The 18,476-nt window shown below is 35.2% G+C and overlaps 1 protein-coding gene across 2 annotated transcripts in view; it reads left to right on the top strand.

Moving 5' to 3' along the window:
* The window catches only part of LOC128858282 (uncharacterized), a 145,746-nt gene that overhangs the window by 118,641 nt on the left and 8,629 nt on the right, over nucleotides 1–18,476 (top strand). Inside the window, exon 3 of one of the 2 annotated variants that reach the window (XM_054094432.1) lies at nucleotides 4,299–4,355. The exons of the other annotated variant lie outside the window; for it this stretch is intronic. Coding sequence (XP_053950407.1) covers nucleotides 4,299–4,355 — 57 coding nt within the window. The remainder of the gene's footprint in view (nucleotides 1–4,298; nucleotides 4,356–18,476) is intronic. 2 annotated transcript variants of the gene reach the window in all.

The following is an 18,476-nucleotide window of genomic DNA, read 5'->3' on the forward strand; positions in this document are numbered from 1 at the left end:
ATGCAGTACCAGCTGGTAGTAGCAGAGGAAGAGGAAGGCCTCCTCTGCGTTGGAAAGATCAGGTGGAGAATGCCTTCATTTGGCGTGCCCAACTGGCGCCGGTTAGTACGAGAAAAAAACGACTGGCGCGCTCTGTTAAACTCGGTCAAAATCACATAAGCGGTTATCGCGCCAATTAACACTTTATCGACCGGTAGCCTATTAATCGGCTTTTGGTTATCGACGGTTTTTGTCAGAGGGTTGCTCTTTTTATAACTACGCAGCGCCAACGTCGTTTAATATTTGCAGCTTTGTACTGACCTCTCCAATTTTTTTTATCAATTATAATAGTTTCTTACCGTTTCTAATGGATAAAGAAAGTGCAGATAAAGAGTTTTGCTTATATGCTCAAATAACCACCAAAATACTTCAGAGCCTACAAGAAGAGCACCAAAATCAGATCATCCAGAAAGATTAACATGCATAAAGAAGCACAAACGGATAAGAATAGAGACAAGTGGTGAATGCAAAAACCCCCAAAAACAATGTAGAGTAAAAAGATAAGAGGTCGAACATGTTTCGTATGTAAATTTTGTAATATGCCCTTACATAAGGGATACTGTTACGAGAGATACCACACTCTAAATAGATATTAAAAAATTGAATTACTGTTACCTTGAATTTATTTCATGAATATAAGTGAAACAGGCAATAAATTGTATAAAACAAATACAAAATAAAGTACAAATATCAATAAAATTCCATTACTTTAAAACAAAAGGAATAAGCACAACACAATGCATATTGAAAATTTAGCCGGTACTTACTGAGTGGCAGCCTCAACCACAACCGGTCGATAAAGTGTTAAGAAGAAGAAGAAGTCTTGATGTTGTTCCACAAATGAAGGGACCTACAGTGTTAATCAGATATAAATATTTTTTATGAGGAGCTTTTTCATGACAGAGAAACACTCGGAGGTTTGCCATTGCCTGCCAAGGGGCGACAAATTAGAAGAAAAAGTTTCTTTATTTGGGTATTTCACTGAGTTTCGAACCTACGTCTTCCGAATGGTAGTCGCCGATTCGGCTACGGCGATCACTTGATTAGAGAGTTTTTGAATATAAGGTGCCGCAAAATTAATATCTTCTTTACTAAATAAAAAATATGATTTTCAGCGACGAAAACCTGTATTTTAACCCAAGGTGCTCCATTACTTGTCTGTTTGTAGTTTGCCTAGTTCCGATTGGGTGAATAAGTTTGCGCCACCTTGTAGCTTGTATAACTAATTCACGGATTTTGGTGAATAACTAGAAAAATAAAAAGTGGTGCGCCTAAATTTGCTTTTAAACGAAGAAAACAAAAAAATTCTATTTACACTCGTCGACAAAAAATCCCATATACCCCTTGTGGTTATAAATTTTAACATTTTTTTTATTACTTAATCTTCAATAAAAATATAGTTCGTTCTTCAATAACAGACACATAAATCAACCACACCTTCTACGAAATTCAGAAAAATTCATCAAAAAATTACCTTTTTTATCAGAGTTTTTAGAAAAGTTCTACACCGTCTTATAGCCCATCCTATTTTACTATAATGAAGTACAGATTTCACATGCCTCACGGGTTGAACTTTTTTTCTTCAATATGTGTTCAATTTTTATTCACACAGACTGTGATTTCGTATAATAGGCCTCTTTAATTTGCCACTTCTCTGCTCGCTATCATGCTGCTCTGCTCACTTGAGAAGAAATTTGCATGTGAAAGCAGCAACAAAGTTATGGAGCAAGATTCGTCGCTAGCGAGTATAACATAAAAGAACTGGTATAACTCACTATTCTCACACACAAATATAATTTTTGGCAGCTCCTTTTCAACGCTACCGAGATATGTTTATTTATACCAGTTGATTCGTCTATTCGCTTGGCGAAACGAAGAGGCCTACTACTAAATGAAGTTAAAAGTGCCGATGTATGATGTATAACTCTTCTTGGCAGCAGTTTTATGCAAACGGTTTCACACGGCTTTCTGGATAATCTTTAGTTGCTAAGTAATGGTTTAACTACTCACATGTCGGTTCAACTAACGATTTCCATTAGTTTATCTACATTTGCAACCAGAGCGAGATACATCTTCGGCGCTAATTTTCCACCCGACTTTCAATTGAATAGCACACAACTTTATATATATTAGTATAAGCGAATCTATGCTAAGTTAATCAAGTACGCGTATCGTAAATTTTTCTAAACATTTTTCGTGTATTTTATTTGAACATTTTGGTATAAAAATAAATAATTTGCACGTACGCTTCTGTTAGGTGTTGTTTGACCGAGCTTCTTCTCCTAATTGTGGTGTGCGTCTTGACGTTGTTCCATAAATGGAGGTGCCTACAGTATCAAGCCGACTAGGAACAGTAGATATTTTTTTAGCAGCTTTTTCATGACAGAAATACACTCGGGGGCTTGCCATTAGCTGCCGAGGGGCGAGAAGAAACTTTTTCTTCGTTTTGGTGTTTCATGTGCGGAGATTCGAACCTACATATTCCGAATGATGGGCACGCACCAAGCAATTCGATTCGCTTACAATTTTTTTTTTTTTTTTTTTGATTAAATACATTTTTAAGAACATTTGGGAAGCATTTTTTTGAAATTCTCGATAAACATAGCTTCAGATATCAGTGAAAAAAATTTTAAAAAATCTGGGGAAAGGGGGATGTTATTCAAGAATGAAAAAAACAAAAATATTTGCTCAGAAATTTTTAACAAAACATGAAATTTTTTCCCACAAATTTTTAACAAAATTCTAAATTTTTTCCCGAAAATTTAAAAAAAAATTAAAAAGTTTTTTCCAAAAAAATGTTTTTTAAAAAGTATATTTTATACGAAAAAATAAAATAAAATTGTGTAAAAGTATTTCACTTTAAAAACTCTATACCAAAATATTCAACATTGAATAAATCACAAATTAAAAAAGTTTTTTATTTAGTTTACTCGTACGACTTATTACTTTATTTACCACTTGTGTGTACTACAAATGCAATATTTGTAAGTATTTTTATATATGTAAATCTTAAAACCTGTCTCTTAATACTTGATTTCATACCATTAAAATATGGGACTTTTTATTTATCCCTACGCCCTAAATACTGTTTAAGCCAAGCTACCTCTCCATTTCGTGGCATGCGTCTTGATATTGGTCCACAAACTGTTTATTACTTTTCTTATTTTTTAAGTGAGATTCTTGAAATGGATTTTCTCCACGTCATGCATATTTCAAATATATTTTTTCACTTTGGTAAACTTATACCCAAAATGGAACTTGTAAGAAACTTTGAAACAAAATTTCAAAATTTGCATTTTTGTAAGCAAACGCGCTTAGTTTTTATGAGTATCCACCAAACCACCCCATTTGAATTCGACTTAACGTGCCACCTTAGTACCTTCCTATCAATACCCGCTGCCATTCCCTCGCACTGCATGAAATATGAAACCAAAAGTTCGTCAACAAATTTTGTGTTTTAAATTTTTGCGACAAACAACACAAATGTTGATGTTTATCTTACAAGTGTTGACAAGCCACGCTGCATGTTCATTATATTGACATTTATGTAGGAATGGTGCCCAAAAAAAAAAAAAAATTACACCAATAAAAGTAACAACAGGTTGAACATATTACATTACTTTGTTTAAAACAACAATGCTAGAATAAATCTAGTGCCACATCACTAGTCAAGCTTTAAAGCATGAAAATGAGCAAATTGATATACAGTTGTTTTTTTTTTGGTGCAGAGGAATGTAGCATGCACTAAACTATGTAAACGTATATGCATGTCCACGCATGGATATTTTATTTTATTTTATTTTTCTTATTGAATTATTTTTTGCATGCAGCCTTGACTTTTTCTGCAATCCAACTACACCGCAATCCAGCAGCATTTCGAATTTATGTTTTGCACTTAAACCCGTTTTTTTAACAAAAAATAGCACAAAAAAAAAAACAAGCTAAATTTTCCGTTAGAATTTCAATTATTTTATTCTTCACTTCCTTGTCTGTTTCCTATTGGTTGCATTAAACACTGCTTGCTTGTTTTACTTAGTTCGCACACTGTATGAAAATATATCCATTTGCAATTAGAAAGCAATAGAAACACAAAAAAACAAAAACAAAAACAGAAATTCTAATTTAAACTTTTATGCAACTAAAACACATACTACAAAAACTACAATTTCATTGAAATAATAAAAAAAAAAACTATTAAAAAAAGAGAAAACGAAATCAACTTCAAAATTTCTTTCTTTTTCTTCTTTTTTACGTTACAGATGTGCATCACACCACCTAATATCAATAGTTATATCCCAGAAGCGTTCAGTTTTCTGGTGAGTGCGAACTAACTTCAATTTTATAAAAAAAAAAGAAAACAAATAATATGCATACCAACATAAAATTAAAATTGCTTAGCTGCTTCATATTTATTTAGTGCTTTTACTAATTTGGCTATGGATTTCTATTGTGTAGTACCTGGATATTAAAAAGTGATATGCGCTAGGTAAATGGTGTAGAGCTATCGAGGAATTGTAGAGAGCTTAGTTTAAGTGAAATGCACAGCCTTACAAATTTATGTCGCTTCCGCCATGCAGATGGTTTTCGTGAGCAGAAATACACTCAGAGCTTCGCCATTGTCTGTTACGGGACGATTTTTTTCTATAATTCGATGTTTCATGCCTGCTGTGAGTTTCGAACTTCCGGTAACCGTATGGTCAGTCAACTATGGCAGCGGCCGTAAATTATAGTAACAGTGTTTGGCTACATTTTTCTTACAGATTACCATTGCGTTAGTGACCAGGGAGAGTATTCCTTCAGAAATATATCATCTGTACTTGTTAATATATCTGAAATAAATAAATGAAAAAAATAATAAAAATAAAAGAAATGCGGCAACCGTAGCCGAATAGATTGGTGCGTGCTTACCATTCGGGAGTGGGTAAGTTCGAATCTCCGTGCATGAAACACTAAAATCATAGAAACAGTTTTTTCTAACAGCTGTCGCCCCTCGGTAGGCAAGGGCAAATCTCCGAGTGTATTTCTGGCATAAAAAAGCTTCTCATAAAAAATATTTGCTGCTCGGCTTGAAACAGTAGGTCCTTCCATTAATGGAACAACATCAAGACGCACACCACAAATAGGAAGACCAGCTCGGCCAAATACCCATAAAGGGCGTAAGCGCTATATATATATAATACATATAAATAGTTAAGATTGTCTAAGGAGCCTATAGTACGAGTATAAGGTGGCGCAAAATTAATCATCCAATTTTGTTTTTGAATAATTTTTTTACTAAAAAAACGACAAAACTGCTTTTAAATGTGATTTGGGTTACTTGTGTCAAATATGACTGACGTACGACGACAGTTGCAAAAATTATAAATCTTCCGTTCGGTTGATTAATTCTGCACCACCTTGCATAATACTCAAGCTTTGTTTGGAAGTAGAAATTTTCCAACGTCCATTATTTCTGGCGCAAAGGATGTGCAAAAATGCGACTTTTCCGTGCCTATATTTTTGAAAACCTCATAATAACAAATATTTACTTAACAACTAAACAATAAATAATAGTAAGCTGCTGTGCTGCGTAACTCGATTTTGGAACCAAGTTTGTAAAATTCACTCTTCAAAGCAAAACAAAGCAAATGGTCTTCCAAAATTTTATTTGAACATCGCTATTTCTCAAATTAAGCACAAAATTTTTTAAAATCTCTTAGATATTATTAAGTTATCATAAATAAAATTCCACGTAATAACAATTTCCGAAAACGAGCTACGGAAAAAGGCACTTTTTGGATACGCTTTTATTGCTAGTAGAGTTCAGGCTATAAGACCAGGATACAACATAAAGGGAGGCGAAACAATTTTACAGCAACATAAAATCGTTTTTGTTGTATAAACGAAGCGCTAACTTAATTACTTGCATATCGCAATAATTAATGCAAGCTACTCTTCACATTCATATTGTTCACTTCGATGTTGTCCCACGAATTGCGAACTTTACAGATTTATGTCCCCGAAGGGCAGATCTGCTTTTATGAAAAGATTTTTTATGGCACAAATACTCCTGAAGCTTCGTTATTGCCAGCCAAGGTGCGACCGCTGGTAAAAAAAACTTCTTCATGCTTAAAATTACTTGTGACAAATATAAAAAAAATATTTTTTATTTACTCTAAATTGCACTTCTCCTAAAGTCTCACCTGATTATCCTTTACCATCTTCTGATATCACTGCCGATTTAAGAACTCTTACTGCTGTTGTTACTGCTACTTTCCTACTACAGTATCTAGCCATATTGTTGTGACTATTACAAAATCTAGTATACTATTTAAGCCAGTATACCTTTGTCAATGATGATTTCTTTATTGAGTGTCTACTAATTTCTGGGCAGTAAATTTATTGAAAAATAATTTCTTTAAAATATACATTTTTTAAATTAAATTTATATAAGCTTATACAATTTTTTTTGGGATAAATATAAATATTTGTATTGTTTTCATAGAAAATAATTTTTTATTAATAACCATAATATTACAATAAAAATTATTTTTATTAATTTTCTATCTCAAAACGTTTTTGAACTTTGCATTTGGGTGATAGTTGAACAGCTTATGCGGATTATGAAGTCTAGAGTGTGCTATAAATAGTGGGAAATAGGAAAAACTAAGATTTTTTAGATTAAATTTAAGCAACTATTCGATTATTAGTGACGAATGAGAGTGGTGGCGCGGTCTGGGGGCTGTGGGCAGGGAGTTCCATTATAAAAACATGCCTATAACCTTCATTGGGTGAAAATATGAATGTATAAAAATTTTTACGTCATTTGGTGTTGTCGTTTCGTAGTGACGCGCTGACAACGTACATACATTCACCTTTATAGTATAGATTGTGTAACAAAAACTTTATAAACCAAATCTCTATGTACACTGTGCCCAAAAGTTATGAAAATTTAACAAATTCCAAAAACTAGTCATCAAAATTTTCAATATTTTAATCAGAAGTTTTAGGTAACTCTAGGTAGGCAGTTCTATAGATCGTTTGGCAAAATAAAATGAAAGTTTGGTGTCGTTAAAAAATTGTACTGAGTTTTTGCATTATTTTTGCATACTGTGTTGCGCATTTTCTTGCATAGAAACTACTTCTGACACTGTGCTTTGCTTGTATGCATTTACGAGTACGAGATGTGGTTATTAAATAATGAGGCTGATGGTGTTATATTATTTGCGCGAGCTTCAAACGGCACCGATCACCGGCTGTTTACTGTGTAGCCTTCTCTTTCGCATTCTTACTTCTATAAACTCGTTAGTATAAAACTATACGCTCTTAGCTTTAGAGTTCTGTTTTTTTTTTATTGATTTCGCTTCATCAAAACAAATAGAAGCCGGAAAGTTTTGTATAATTTCACATGAAACTTGCAGAACCAAGAACTGGAACTTTGAATTCATTGAAAGAAATGTATGGGACAAAATTTTGTTTTAAACGTTTCCAGATGGTCGATAAGGGGTTGAAAATATTTCGTGCCCAGGTCATCGTTCCACATAAAAAATGGATGACAATATCGATATTCATGGGGCTGTACTCCTTAATTGAGTTTCTCGCATTGGGCGTATTTTGTACAATGTCGTCGAGTTTTTTGAAAATTGGCTTATTTGTAGACTTGCTTATAATAAAAAGTAAACTGAAAAAGTTAAAAATTAAAAAAATGAATAATTTTGATATTTATGCAATGTTGAAAATTTTGGTTCTTGTTAGGAATACTAAACATAGTTTCAGCTATTTACGATAAAAATAAGATATAAATAAGATAACGGCTGGTGTTTTTTTTAAATGACAAAAAAAAAAATTGCTTCCTAACTTTTTTAATAAAAATGTTTGTTTTTGTTCTTCTTTTTTCTACAAAAAGTTTTAAAGAATATTTTATCTTACAAAATTAATAAAAAATATTAAAGAGACAAAGATATTTACCATTGAATTAATCTAAAGGTTATATACTTTTTTTAATTTCTTCATTTTTCTTCAAGGCCAAAAATAAGCCTTTTTCAGAAAACTCGAAGACATTGTCCAAAATACTTGGCTCACTTGATATGGAATCGCTCCATTACTACATTCATGTTCCTGCTGATCTCCATAAAAGAGAAAGGAGAAAACGATCCGAATTTCGAAAGAATATGACATGTCATGGATTATGAAATCTGAAATAAAATATTTTATGTCTTCAAAATTTTTTTGTAATAGCCATAGCTCGTAGTGAGAGTAGGTAAATAATTTCAAGCGACTCACAGTGCGGCCGATTCCCGAAAAGCTGGCCAAAACTCAAAAAATTAAGTAATTGATTCAAAATTTCTTACTCGGGGGTTGTCGGGGTCGCTGATTACGAATTTGATCTTAAAATTTTGAAAATCCACCCCCTTCCACCCCTATTGGCCACCCCCTCACGTGAAATAGCGTATATTCAAGAACATAATCAAGATGCATGTAAGTGGTAGCAACTGAATCTGGTTTTATTCAGTAACCATTACTTTTTTGAGTAACCTTTAATAGGTTTCAAAGCAGCATATGACGGCGTTGTATTACTATACAGTTTGAAATCTCAAATTTTATAAAAAAAATTGCAAAAAATGTATCTACGTATTGCTGCAGCTAAAAATTTTGTGTCGAGGTATTGATTTGTACTAAAGATTTCTCGTATTTTACTAACCTTCCGAAGATGATTCCATTTGGTTTTGTTCAATTTACTCCATTACAAAATCGTTCAAATGTGTACAACTTTCACTATTCATCGACAGTAATACGATGCTCAAACGAAGGCCACGTTGCGACTGAAAATACAGAGGATACTTAGGGTACAGGACGTTGCTATGAACGGTTTTCACTACTCAAGGCATTATTGTAGCCGCCAACCCAAAGACAAAAAAACTCTATCTAGAAACTTTTTTTTCGACTTTTGGCCAGCTTTTTGGGAATCGGCCGCACTGTGCGACTGGGTTTTTTGCAAATCATCTGGTCAGCCCATTTAGCATGACTTAACTAGCATAATGGATCTCAAATCAGTAAAAACACACTTAATAGTAGCTGACAAGTCATTAATCGCGACTGGTTTATGAACACTGAGACTAGCGAGTTGACGTGTCAACACAAAAACTAGTCCATATCCATTTCGAATTTTTGAGATGATTTGTTAGAAATGTATGCATTCCCACTCTGTAGAGCACGTGACACATTGGCGTTACAAATACTTGATATTAGCAGGTAGAATCAAATACTAGTTTCGCCCCTTTAACGATAACGCCACCTCTATCTTCAATTAAAAAAAATATATATGTTCAGTATATATTTCACTGATGGCTTCTGCCTATAAAACCTACCAGAAAATGCGTTTTTCGAGACACATCGGTAGTTGATTAGTTACTGTGGTTAGTGACTTTGTTAGCTTCAAACAAAGAATTTTGCTTTTCCTTAAGCTGAAGAGGCAGGAAAACACCATTTGGCAATCGATATGCTCTGTGTACATTTTCGAGTGCACATTGATTTTAAAGGGTGGTTAAGTTTCAAGGGCCGGTGTTGATTTTCAATAAAATACAATTTTTTTTTAAATTATTTTCATTTCTCACTATTATGATAATATTGGTATGGCTCAATTACGTATGAAACAAAATATCGTCCAAAACACCCCCATTCCACCCGATGGTCCAAATTTTCGATGACGCTGAGGCATAATTGAGATTCTATGCCGTTAATGTGCCGAATTATCTCATCCTTTAGCTCTTGAATTGTTGCTGGCGTATCGACGTACACCTTTTCTTTCAAATAACCCCAAAGAAAGAAGTCCAATGGTGTCAAATCACATGATCTTGGCGGCCAATTGACATCGCCGCGACGTGAGATTATTCGGCCATCAAACTTTTCGCGCAAACGAGCCATTGCTTCGTTAGCTGTGTCACAAGTAGCACCGTCCTGTTGAAACTGCATATCGTCCACATTCATATCTTCCAATTCGGGTCATAAAAAGTTCGCTATCATCTCACGATAGCGAACACTATTCACAGTAACTGCCTGACCGGCCTCATTTTGGAAAAAATACGGCCCAATGATGCCGCCGGCCCATAAACCGCACCAAACAGTCACTCTTTGTGGGTGCATTGGTTTTTCGGCAATCACTCTTGGATTATCCTTCGCCCAAATGCGGCAATTCTGCTTATTGACGAATCCACTGAGGTGCCTCATCACTGAAGATGAAGTGCGCGATATGCATTTTGATTTCAACGCCCATTTTTATAATAAGCCTGAATAACTGTAATGCGTTGCTTGATTGTGTATCTTTCCATGGTACAAATTGAGTTAGTTTGAAATTATATTAAAAAATTTCAAATGAAATGCAGAAAAAAACTTGACATTAAGGTGTGGTTCACATCCAACATCGGCCCTTGAAATTTAACCACCCTTTATAATTCTCCAGGATTTCTGAAGATGCACAACCACTGTATCAAATTTGTGCATAACAATTGACAGGTTAAGTTCATTGGAGGTATCAAAATCAGATATTTACTTGACAGCTGACTCAACAGAAATCGCAATGTGACATTCTATTGGAATATTCCTAAAGCAGATACACGTTTTAATATATGTATTAATATATTCAAATTAAACATGCAAAGCTACAATTGCAAATATTTATGAAGGATATACAGCAACTACCAGTTCTACCATTGTAAAAACTGGTATATTACAATATATATATATTTTTTTTGAACTGGTTCCCCTACTTTGGGTCAACTCAACTCCCATTCCAGCAGCAGCATAATTTTTAATATTACATTTTTTCCTTCTACCGAAATAATTAGTTACTCTCTCTTACTCACACCGCAATGCTTCCTGCGTGACGCTCCTTTGGTGCTGGCCAACACGAAATACACATTATATAAAATAGAAATTTGTGTGCACATGGGTGTGTGTGTGTGAAGTGCAAGACTCGATTTTGTCGTAGTTAATTGCGCTATAAAAAGTAATGAGTGCAACAGAAATGCTATGAAATGAAAAATGTACCAAAACAAAACAGGCAGCGCTAAAAAACGAAATTTTTTACAATGTTTTTTTTTATATGTGTACATACATATGTATGTTGGTATGTGTACATGCTATAAGTGTCTCGAAAATTCCGGGATTGTCGGCAAATAATCCCGGGATTTTTAAATCCTAACGAAGAATATGACGTGGGGACAAAAAATCCCCGTTTATGGCAAAAAAGGCAACATTGACTAAAGTATTTGTTTTGCTTGTTTGTATGAAACAATTTTCGCCTTACATAAAAATGTATATTTGAATCCGTTTTACTTAATATTTATTATACAACATTTTGGGAGCTCTTGCCAAACAATACTGATGCCAGTTTTTTCAAGCGAACTCTTTGCAAAATAATGAATATCCGCGGCTAGTGCCGGAATCGCGGAACTCGAATAACGAGATCCCGAAAATCCTAGGATCGTAAAAATCGTGAAAAAAATTACGTCTCTCGTGCATCCCATATATGTAAGTTGGTGTGCAACACTTGCTGCCAATTTACATTCTGCTCATAGTTGGTTTGCCGCTTGGTTGTCCATTTACATTTGCACCTTTATGTGTGGTATACTCGTATATTTGAATTTATTTTTGCTCCGCATGGCACCTCTGCTTCCACACTTTCCGCCTTCAGTGCGCATACTTTTATAAAATATGCATTATGCACTTTGTTTTAAATTTTTGGCTATGCGAAATTCGCGTAAATAGCAAACTTGCCGTAAGTGTGGCAGGTCTGTGGAGATTTGCTGGGGAATGGAAATGGAAATGCAAAAGTGCGAAAAGGTTGCAGATAAAAGGAAATTAAAAGCGGTAGTTAAGAAGAAAAAAATATTAAAAAAAGAAGTAGAGAGACAGCGAAAAACAGAGTCTAAAGTAGTTGATGTTTTTAAAAGGTGCTGCCTTTGTTAATATTTCAGTATTCAGAAAAGCGAGTAAATCAGCAGATCTAATGGCATATGAGGCGAAGTAATCAGTTGAAAGTTAAGGTATTTTTCGAGTCGAGTATTTTTGTAAATTTTCTTTTAAAGAAATATTGCATTATTTTTGTAATTTGGAGTATCAAAATAAAAACTAAAGTATTAATTTTTTTTTTTTTTTTATTACAAACATTTAACTATATATAGGTATACAATGTTTGTTGACACTACAACTAGTTTAAGGGAAACTAACAAGCAGTGTGATTTTAACAATTTTGTGGGGTTTTTATGAAGAGAATTTTAAAATATCTTCTTTACATTAACTACCGATAAGATCATATGGTTTTTTTCGCTGGAGTCGTCGGGTTAGGCCTGCGGTGTTGAGAAGTTTGCTGGCTTCCTCGTTAATGTGCTTCTGGAACCTCATAGAGTGGGTTTCTGCTTGTACAGTGCGCTCGGGAAAACGTCAACTAATTAAAACCACGATTGTTGACGTTTATGAATGTAGAAACTTGTAATAAAAAAACATATTGATAGTGTGCTTTAAACGTTTTTATTGACTATAACCTTAAACTAAACATAAACAAATACAAAAAAAGAACAAAAAAGGCTCTCAGCCTAACTAAAACTAAAGGAACGCATTTCAAAAGAGATCACATTTCACATACATACTTATGCATCTAAAAAAAATCGGCATCTCCAATACTTGGAGGAGAACTTTCTCTCGTAAACGTCTTAATACATTTAGGTCATTTTGCTCAACATTCTCGCATTGAGCCCAATCCAAAGCCCGGTTAAATATTTCGACATCTTCGTTTGGTTTTATTGTCTTTTTTAAAAGAAAATCTGTTACCTAAAATTAGAAAATCTTAGCTATTAAAAGCGATATTTTTCTGTAGCAGAACAAATATTAACCTGTGGCACAAAGGATTTGTGAAACCAATCGTAGAAAATAGCTGATGTCATCGATGAGGACTTGGAACTCTTGTACTTAGTTGGGCAGTTAAAATTTTTGAAAATGCGTGGATTTTTTGCCTTCCCAATCACCAACAATCTAAGCTTATGATTTCCGGAAGCATTAGCACAACATAAAAAAGTAACGCGTTGTTTTTCTGTCTTTACGCCCGGAGCAGTTTTTTCTTTTCAGACTTTTCTGGCAAAATTTTCCAAAATAAGCCAGACTCATCAGCATTGTACAATTGATCATGGCAAAGACCCATTTCTTCAATTTTTTGTTTAAGTTTGATTTTAAATGGTTCGACCAGCAAAGGCTGTGAAGATAGTTTTTCTCCAGTTATTTTAAGCAGGCGAACTCCATATCTTTTTTTAAAACCTTGCAACCATCCATCACTTGCGTTAAAAGAACATTCCTTTTCTTTTATTTTTAGATGAATCTCTTTAGCCTTTTGTTTGAGCGCTAATGCATTAACCGGATAATGCTTTTCTCTCTGCTTTACAAACCATTGATACAGGCGCTTTTCCATTTTCGGCAACTCTGATGCTCTTAATGTCTTTCTTTTTCTCTGGCCGGAAAGCGTATTATTGACACAGTCAAAAATTTTATTTTTTTTCATTTTTATCTTGCTAATTGTTGATTTTGAGATACCATATTGTTTTGCTAAAGCTACCGCACTTGCACCCTTTTCTAATAAATCCAAAATATTTACCTTTTCTTGTAATTTAAGCACTTTCGGTTGTTTTGAACACATTTTGGTAATGTGGCACTTACGAGAACGAAAAATCAACTGAATATAAAAAGACAACACATTGAGATGGAATTTTTTTTCTATTCTATATACATAAATATGTATGTACTTAAATATAAGGGGAATACCCGAATTCTGAACTAATTTCATGAAATAAATGTGTGTGTGTGATCAAAACTGTGTATTTTAACTGTTGCTTAATTCAAAATTTTGATTTATTTAAAGTTGACGTTTTAGAGCTTTGCGGTTTGGTTGACGTTTTAGAGTAGACAATGTAAAAAATTAAGGGTTGACGTTTTGGGATGTTGACGTAAACTAGTGTTGACGTTTTCCCGAGTGCACTGTATTTTAATAACTTCAGCGACCGTAGGAATGCAGAGGTCACGATGAATATCTGCATTGCGAACGTACCAAGGTGCGTTGACAATATTTTTGATAATTTTTTTTTTTGAAATCGTTGAAATATGTTAATATTATTTTGACTGGCACAGTTCCAAATTTGAGCGCCATAAGACCACACGGGTTTGATAATTTGATTGTATATCATTATTTTGTTATATATGGAGAGTTTTGAATTCGGTCCAATGAGCCAGTTCATTTTTAATATTTTCAAATATGTTGTGAAGTATTAGGTGTACGTTAAAGAATGTTGTATGTTTCCCATGTCGTTTAGAAGAAATTTTTAATTTAATATTTAGCTCAACCGTCCTTTAATTTTTACCTTTCTCCTTTCTTTACCCAAGCATCGACTGATACATCTTCTAGTTCAGCTATACTGCAAAATTTTCGATTGGAATTAAGGCTGTCAGTTTACGGACAGCACCTCCAAATTTAGCTCAATGAGGCTATCAATGATAACTGTTCTGGTGGCATGACTTGGTATGCATTCATACAATTTGAATGAGATACCAAAACATTGTTCGTATTCTTCTCTCGACGAAATGTCATTCACTGCAAAAATATGTATGTAGATCGAAATCATTACAAAATTTGGGTTTTTCAGTATTAAAAAGGCACAAATAATACCAAACCATTCCCGCTTCCGCCTTTGTGTAAAATTTTGTATCTCCCTTGTAGCTTGAAGGTCATATTCACGCTATAGATGACCTCTACAAATTAGAAAGTATTAAGGGCTTCATTGTTTTTTGATATAAGGGTCCACAAAAATGTTTTCAACAATCTTTATCTTCCCCCATAAGGTTGAGTCGTAGATCATATTCAGTTGAACTGGTAATACGCTCCTTCCTCGCATCCTATCAATTACTTTCGTTTTTCTAGGTCGTCTCCAAATTGCCTACTTGAAATACTAAATATTATAAAAGACTTTTACCATTCGTAATTCATTGAACAGATACTCGCATGTATACGAGGCTCGTTTGAAAAGCCCGTGCAAAGTCAGAAAGATGGCACTACTGGCGCGTATCGAAGTTATGTTTAGTTAGTAGCATCTCTTGGAAGAGCATACACTTAGAGTAAGACATATCGGAACTTCGAGTAAGACTTATCGGAACTTCGAGTAAGACATATCGATCGTTTACCTCGATGAGACAATTCTATTTGTTTCAAAGTTGATTGTCATCAAGTACCTCGTTCTAGAACTTACCCACCAGATCGCAGTTCCTACCAACTTAATGCTAGTAAATTAAAGCTCGCTAAAAATCATTAAACTTTTGCTATGGAACTCTTTCGATTAGAAAGTAGCTCAGATTTTTTTTACAAAGGTTCGCTACATCTGCGACATACATATATGGGCGGGTCGATTTAAAAATCGCTCATTGCTCTGTGAAAATCATATTCTTGGGATCAAAATAAGAAACTTTGCCGAAGGAACCATACCTCTAAAACGAATTCTGATGTCCCCCAATTTGGGTCGCACGAAAAATCGAACTTTGACCCATTTAGAGTGCTCCAATCGAGTCCAAATGTATGACCGACCCCCACTCACTTTGGACGGCCGATCCACCCATGCCAGTGGCACACCCCTAGAACTCCCCTGCGGGGTTCCCCATACAATCATTTCAAAATATCACCATTTTTGGCCTTTACATGAGAAAAGAAACTAAAAAGTTCGACCCAAATTGGGGGACATCAGAATTCGTTTTAGAGGTATGGTTCCTTCTTCAAAGTTTCTTATTTTGATCCCTAGAATACGATTTTCACAGAGCAATGGACGATGTTTTTGCCTCCCCACAAATCGACCCGGCCTAATATATATATATATGAATGTTAATTAGACCGTAGAGAAGAAAAGTGCGCGTACACTACTGAGTTTGAGGTGACTTTTAGAGCAATCTTAAATTGTCCCCTCAATCCTCATACTCTAAGTTCCGAATATATATCCCTTCGCGTCGCATACGTTCTAGTTTTCGTAAGAACTTCTATTAATTTCTGTTCAAAAAATCTTTCAGCGTTTCTTTGCTGCTGCTGCTTTTTTAAATTGCTTTGTAAAATATTTATAAAGATTAGACTTTCATCAGGCATCAACTTTCATACATAAGAAATTCACGAATTTACTTGCCACAAACAAATTTTTAATAACATTAACGGTAATCCCGAAAGTCATATGCACTTCAAGCGGGCCAAACTCCATAGAATGCATACAATATGCATGCAACACTGGGAAGTAAATATTGTACACTAGTTAGAAGTTGCAACACAAATAGCATGCTCATTACCTTCGAGAAGCTGTTAGAGGCAAGGCTACCAGGTTGCCTAAATATGCGCACAACTTACACTTCCCTAAAATATGCTGCCGGCGGTTAACACATACGAAATATTTGACTTTTTGATGCGAAGATTACAGTGTCGCTACTTAATATACATACATACATACATACATAAATACTTGCCACATATACACGTGGCACGCACTCACTCGTCGGCTAAGTTGCTTGCCATTTCCCAGAGCAGCTGGAAAATTTGCACTTAAACGGATTTTCGTTAGGAACTCGTACTGCTGCCGCCTCCACTTTGCGTTCCCCTTTCCCTGTTTCTGCTGCTTCATATTTTTCCTCTTACTTTTGCGCACACTTTGGCGCTCAATAAGCTGTTAAAATATTTATGCGTATGCGTTGAGTGAGCACATTGCATACATTGCGGCGTTGAAGCGTTGCATGTGTGTTCATAAGTTTGTGCGGGTGTGTCGTAGTTTTCAAGTTGCCGCCGTAAAAATGCAAAATTACCCAGGGTTTGTGAAGAGTGTAGCGTTGTTGGAGCGCTGGAAAAAAGTGCGATTCACTTTTTGTTGCATGCAACAAGAAAGTAAATTGCGCTTCTGTGGGTGCTGTTATGTGTTTTGTTGCAACTATTCGCGCACATTTACACGTATGAACTTAGGTACATACCTGCCACATATGCAACAACACGATAACTCAATTTTCATATCATATTAAATTCCGAGTTGTCAGAATTTTTGAGTAGCAACAGCTGCCGCATGTACTCGTATTGCTATTTTCAAATCTAAGTTAGACTTGGTGCTCATGCATTTATGCAACACACTCCAAAAAGCAAGTTGCATATTAAATGTTTTACTTTCGTGCAACCAAACGAAAAATTGCAAGTATGCGCCGCATCGGCTGTAATGAAAAGTTTGCAACAAAATTTTAAGTCGGCGCCAATGCCAACCAATACACAAGTGCGGATAAAGTGCGTTGGCATGCTGCAAATAGCTTGAGAGTACTTGCTTAGAAATTTGAGGCATACTTGCAAACAAAAAGTATGCAACACTTTGGCAAACTGTGCAACAGTCCTTCGACAATGTTTTTTCTTTTGTGCTTCTTTTTTCAAAGCAACTTTATGAAATAACTGTAGCAACACAGTCTGCACTACATAGCACTCAACATCTAATCTAATCCAACAGCTGCAGTAGGTATGTAGCAGCAGCAGCCACTTGCAACTTGACACAAGAGGTTACTGCGAAATTCTTTATTGGTTGCTTAGGCTGCCACAAACTATAAATTATAAAGAGAAAACTGACTTAATGAAAATTAAGCGCAACAATAGCATGTGGCAAGCTACTAAACTGCGCCACTGCTCGATGATGTGCTTATCTTATCTGCAACAAGCAGCAGCCAATACAAGTAGCAAGTTTGAGCGAAGTTAGCGGCAAGCAGGCTACCCCACCACTGCTATGTTGCACAAGACAAACTATGCAGCTACTGTGCAACAGCTACCAGTTACACCGCCTACAATTGTGCATGCCACGTCAGTTTTCGCTACTTTCATTCAACTAATATATTTCACTAGTTTATTGTACAGTGCGCTGCGGCATGACAAACTAATAAAGATCGCTGTTGTTGATGCAACAAATGCAGTAAACAAAATTGCAAAAACAAAATGAAAATCGTTTGTGCAACATGCTTATCTGCGTCGTGTTGCAACCTCATCAGCAGCGCACTTAGCCTTATTTGGCAATGCAAACATCTCAAAATCTCTTTGTTCTTGTTGTTGTTGTTGTTCTTGTTGCTTCTCAACGTTTGTCTTTAACCAGCAAAAGTTTATCATAATTTCTTTCGTGCCTCTTATGCTTCATTGCCACCGCGTGTTGGTGGTGCGCGAGAGCTGCGTATGTGCCACACGATCAGCAGGTAGGCAGGCATTTCAAAATGTTTGTTTTTATGTCCAAAAACAACAATTGTGCGCTAGCGCTCCGCTTGCAACACTTATCACCGCGAACGCATCGCTCGCTGCTGCAGCCAAACTACTCCTCCCGCGTGCTGCCAATCAGCTAACCAGCCATGCCCTTTACGCCGTGACTCGGTCGTGCAGCATGCAATGA

This window comes from Anastrepha ludens, chromosome 3 (genome assembly GCF_028408465.1).
Source record: "Anastrepha ludens isolate Willacy chromosome 3, idAnaLude1.1, whole genome shotgun sequence".
Taxonomy (NCBI): domain Eukaryota; kingdom Metazoa; phylum Arthropoda; class Insecta; order Diptera; family Tephritidae; genus Anastrepha; species Anastrepha ludens.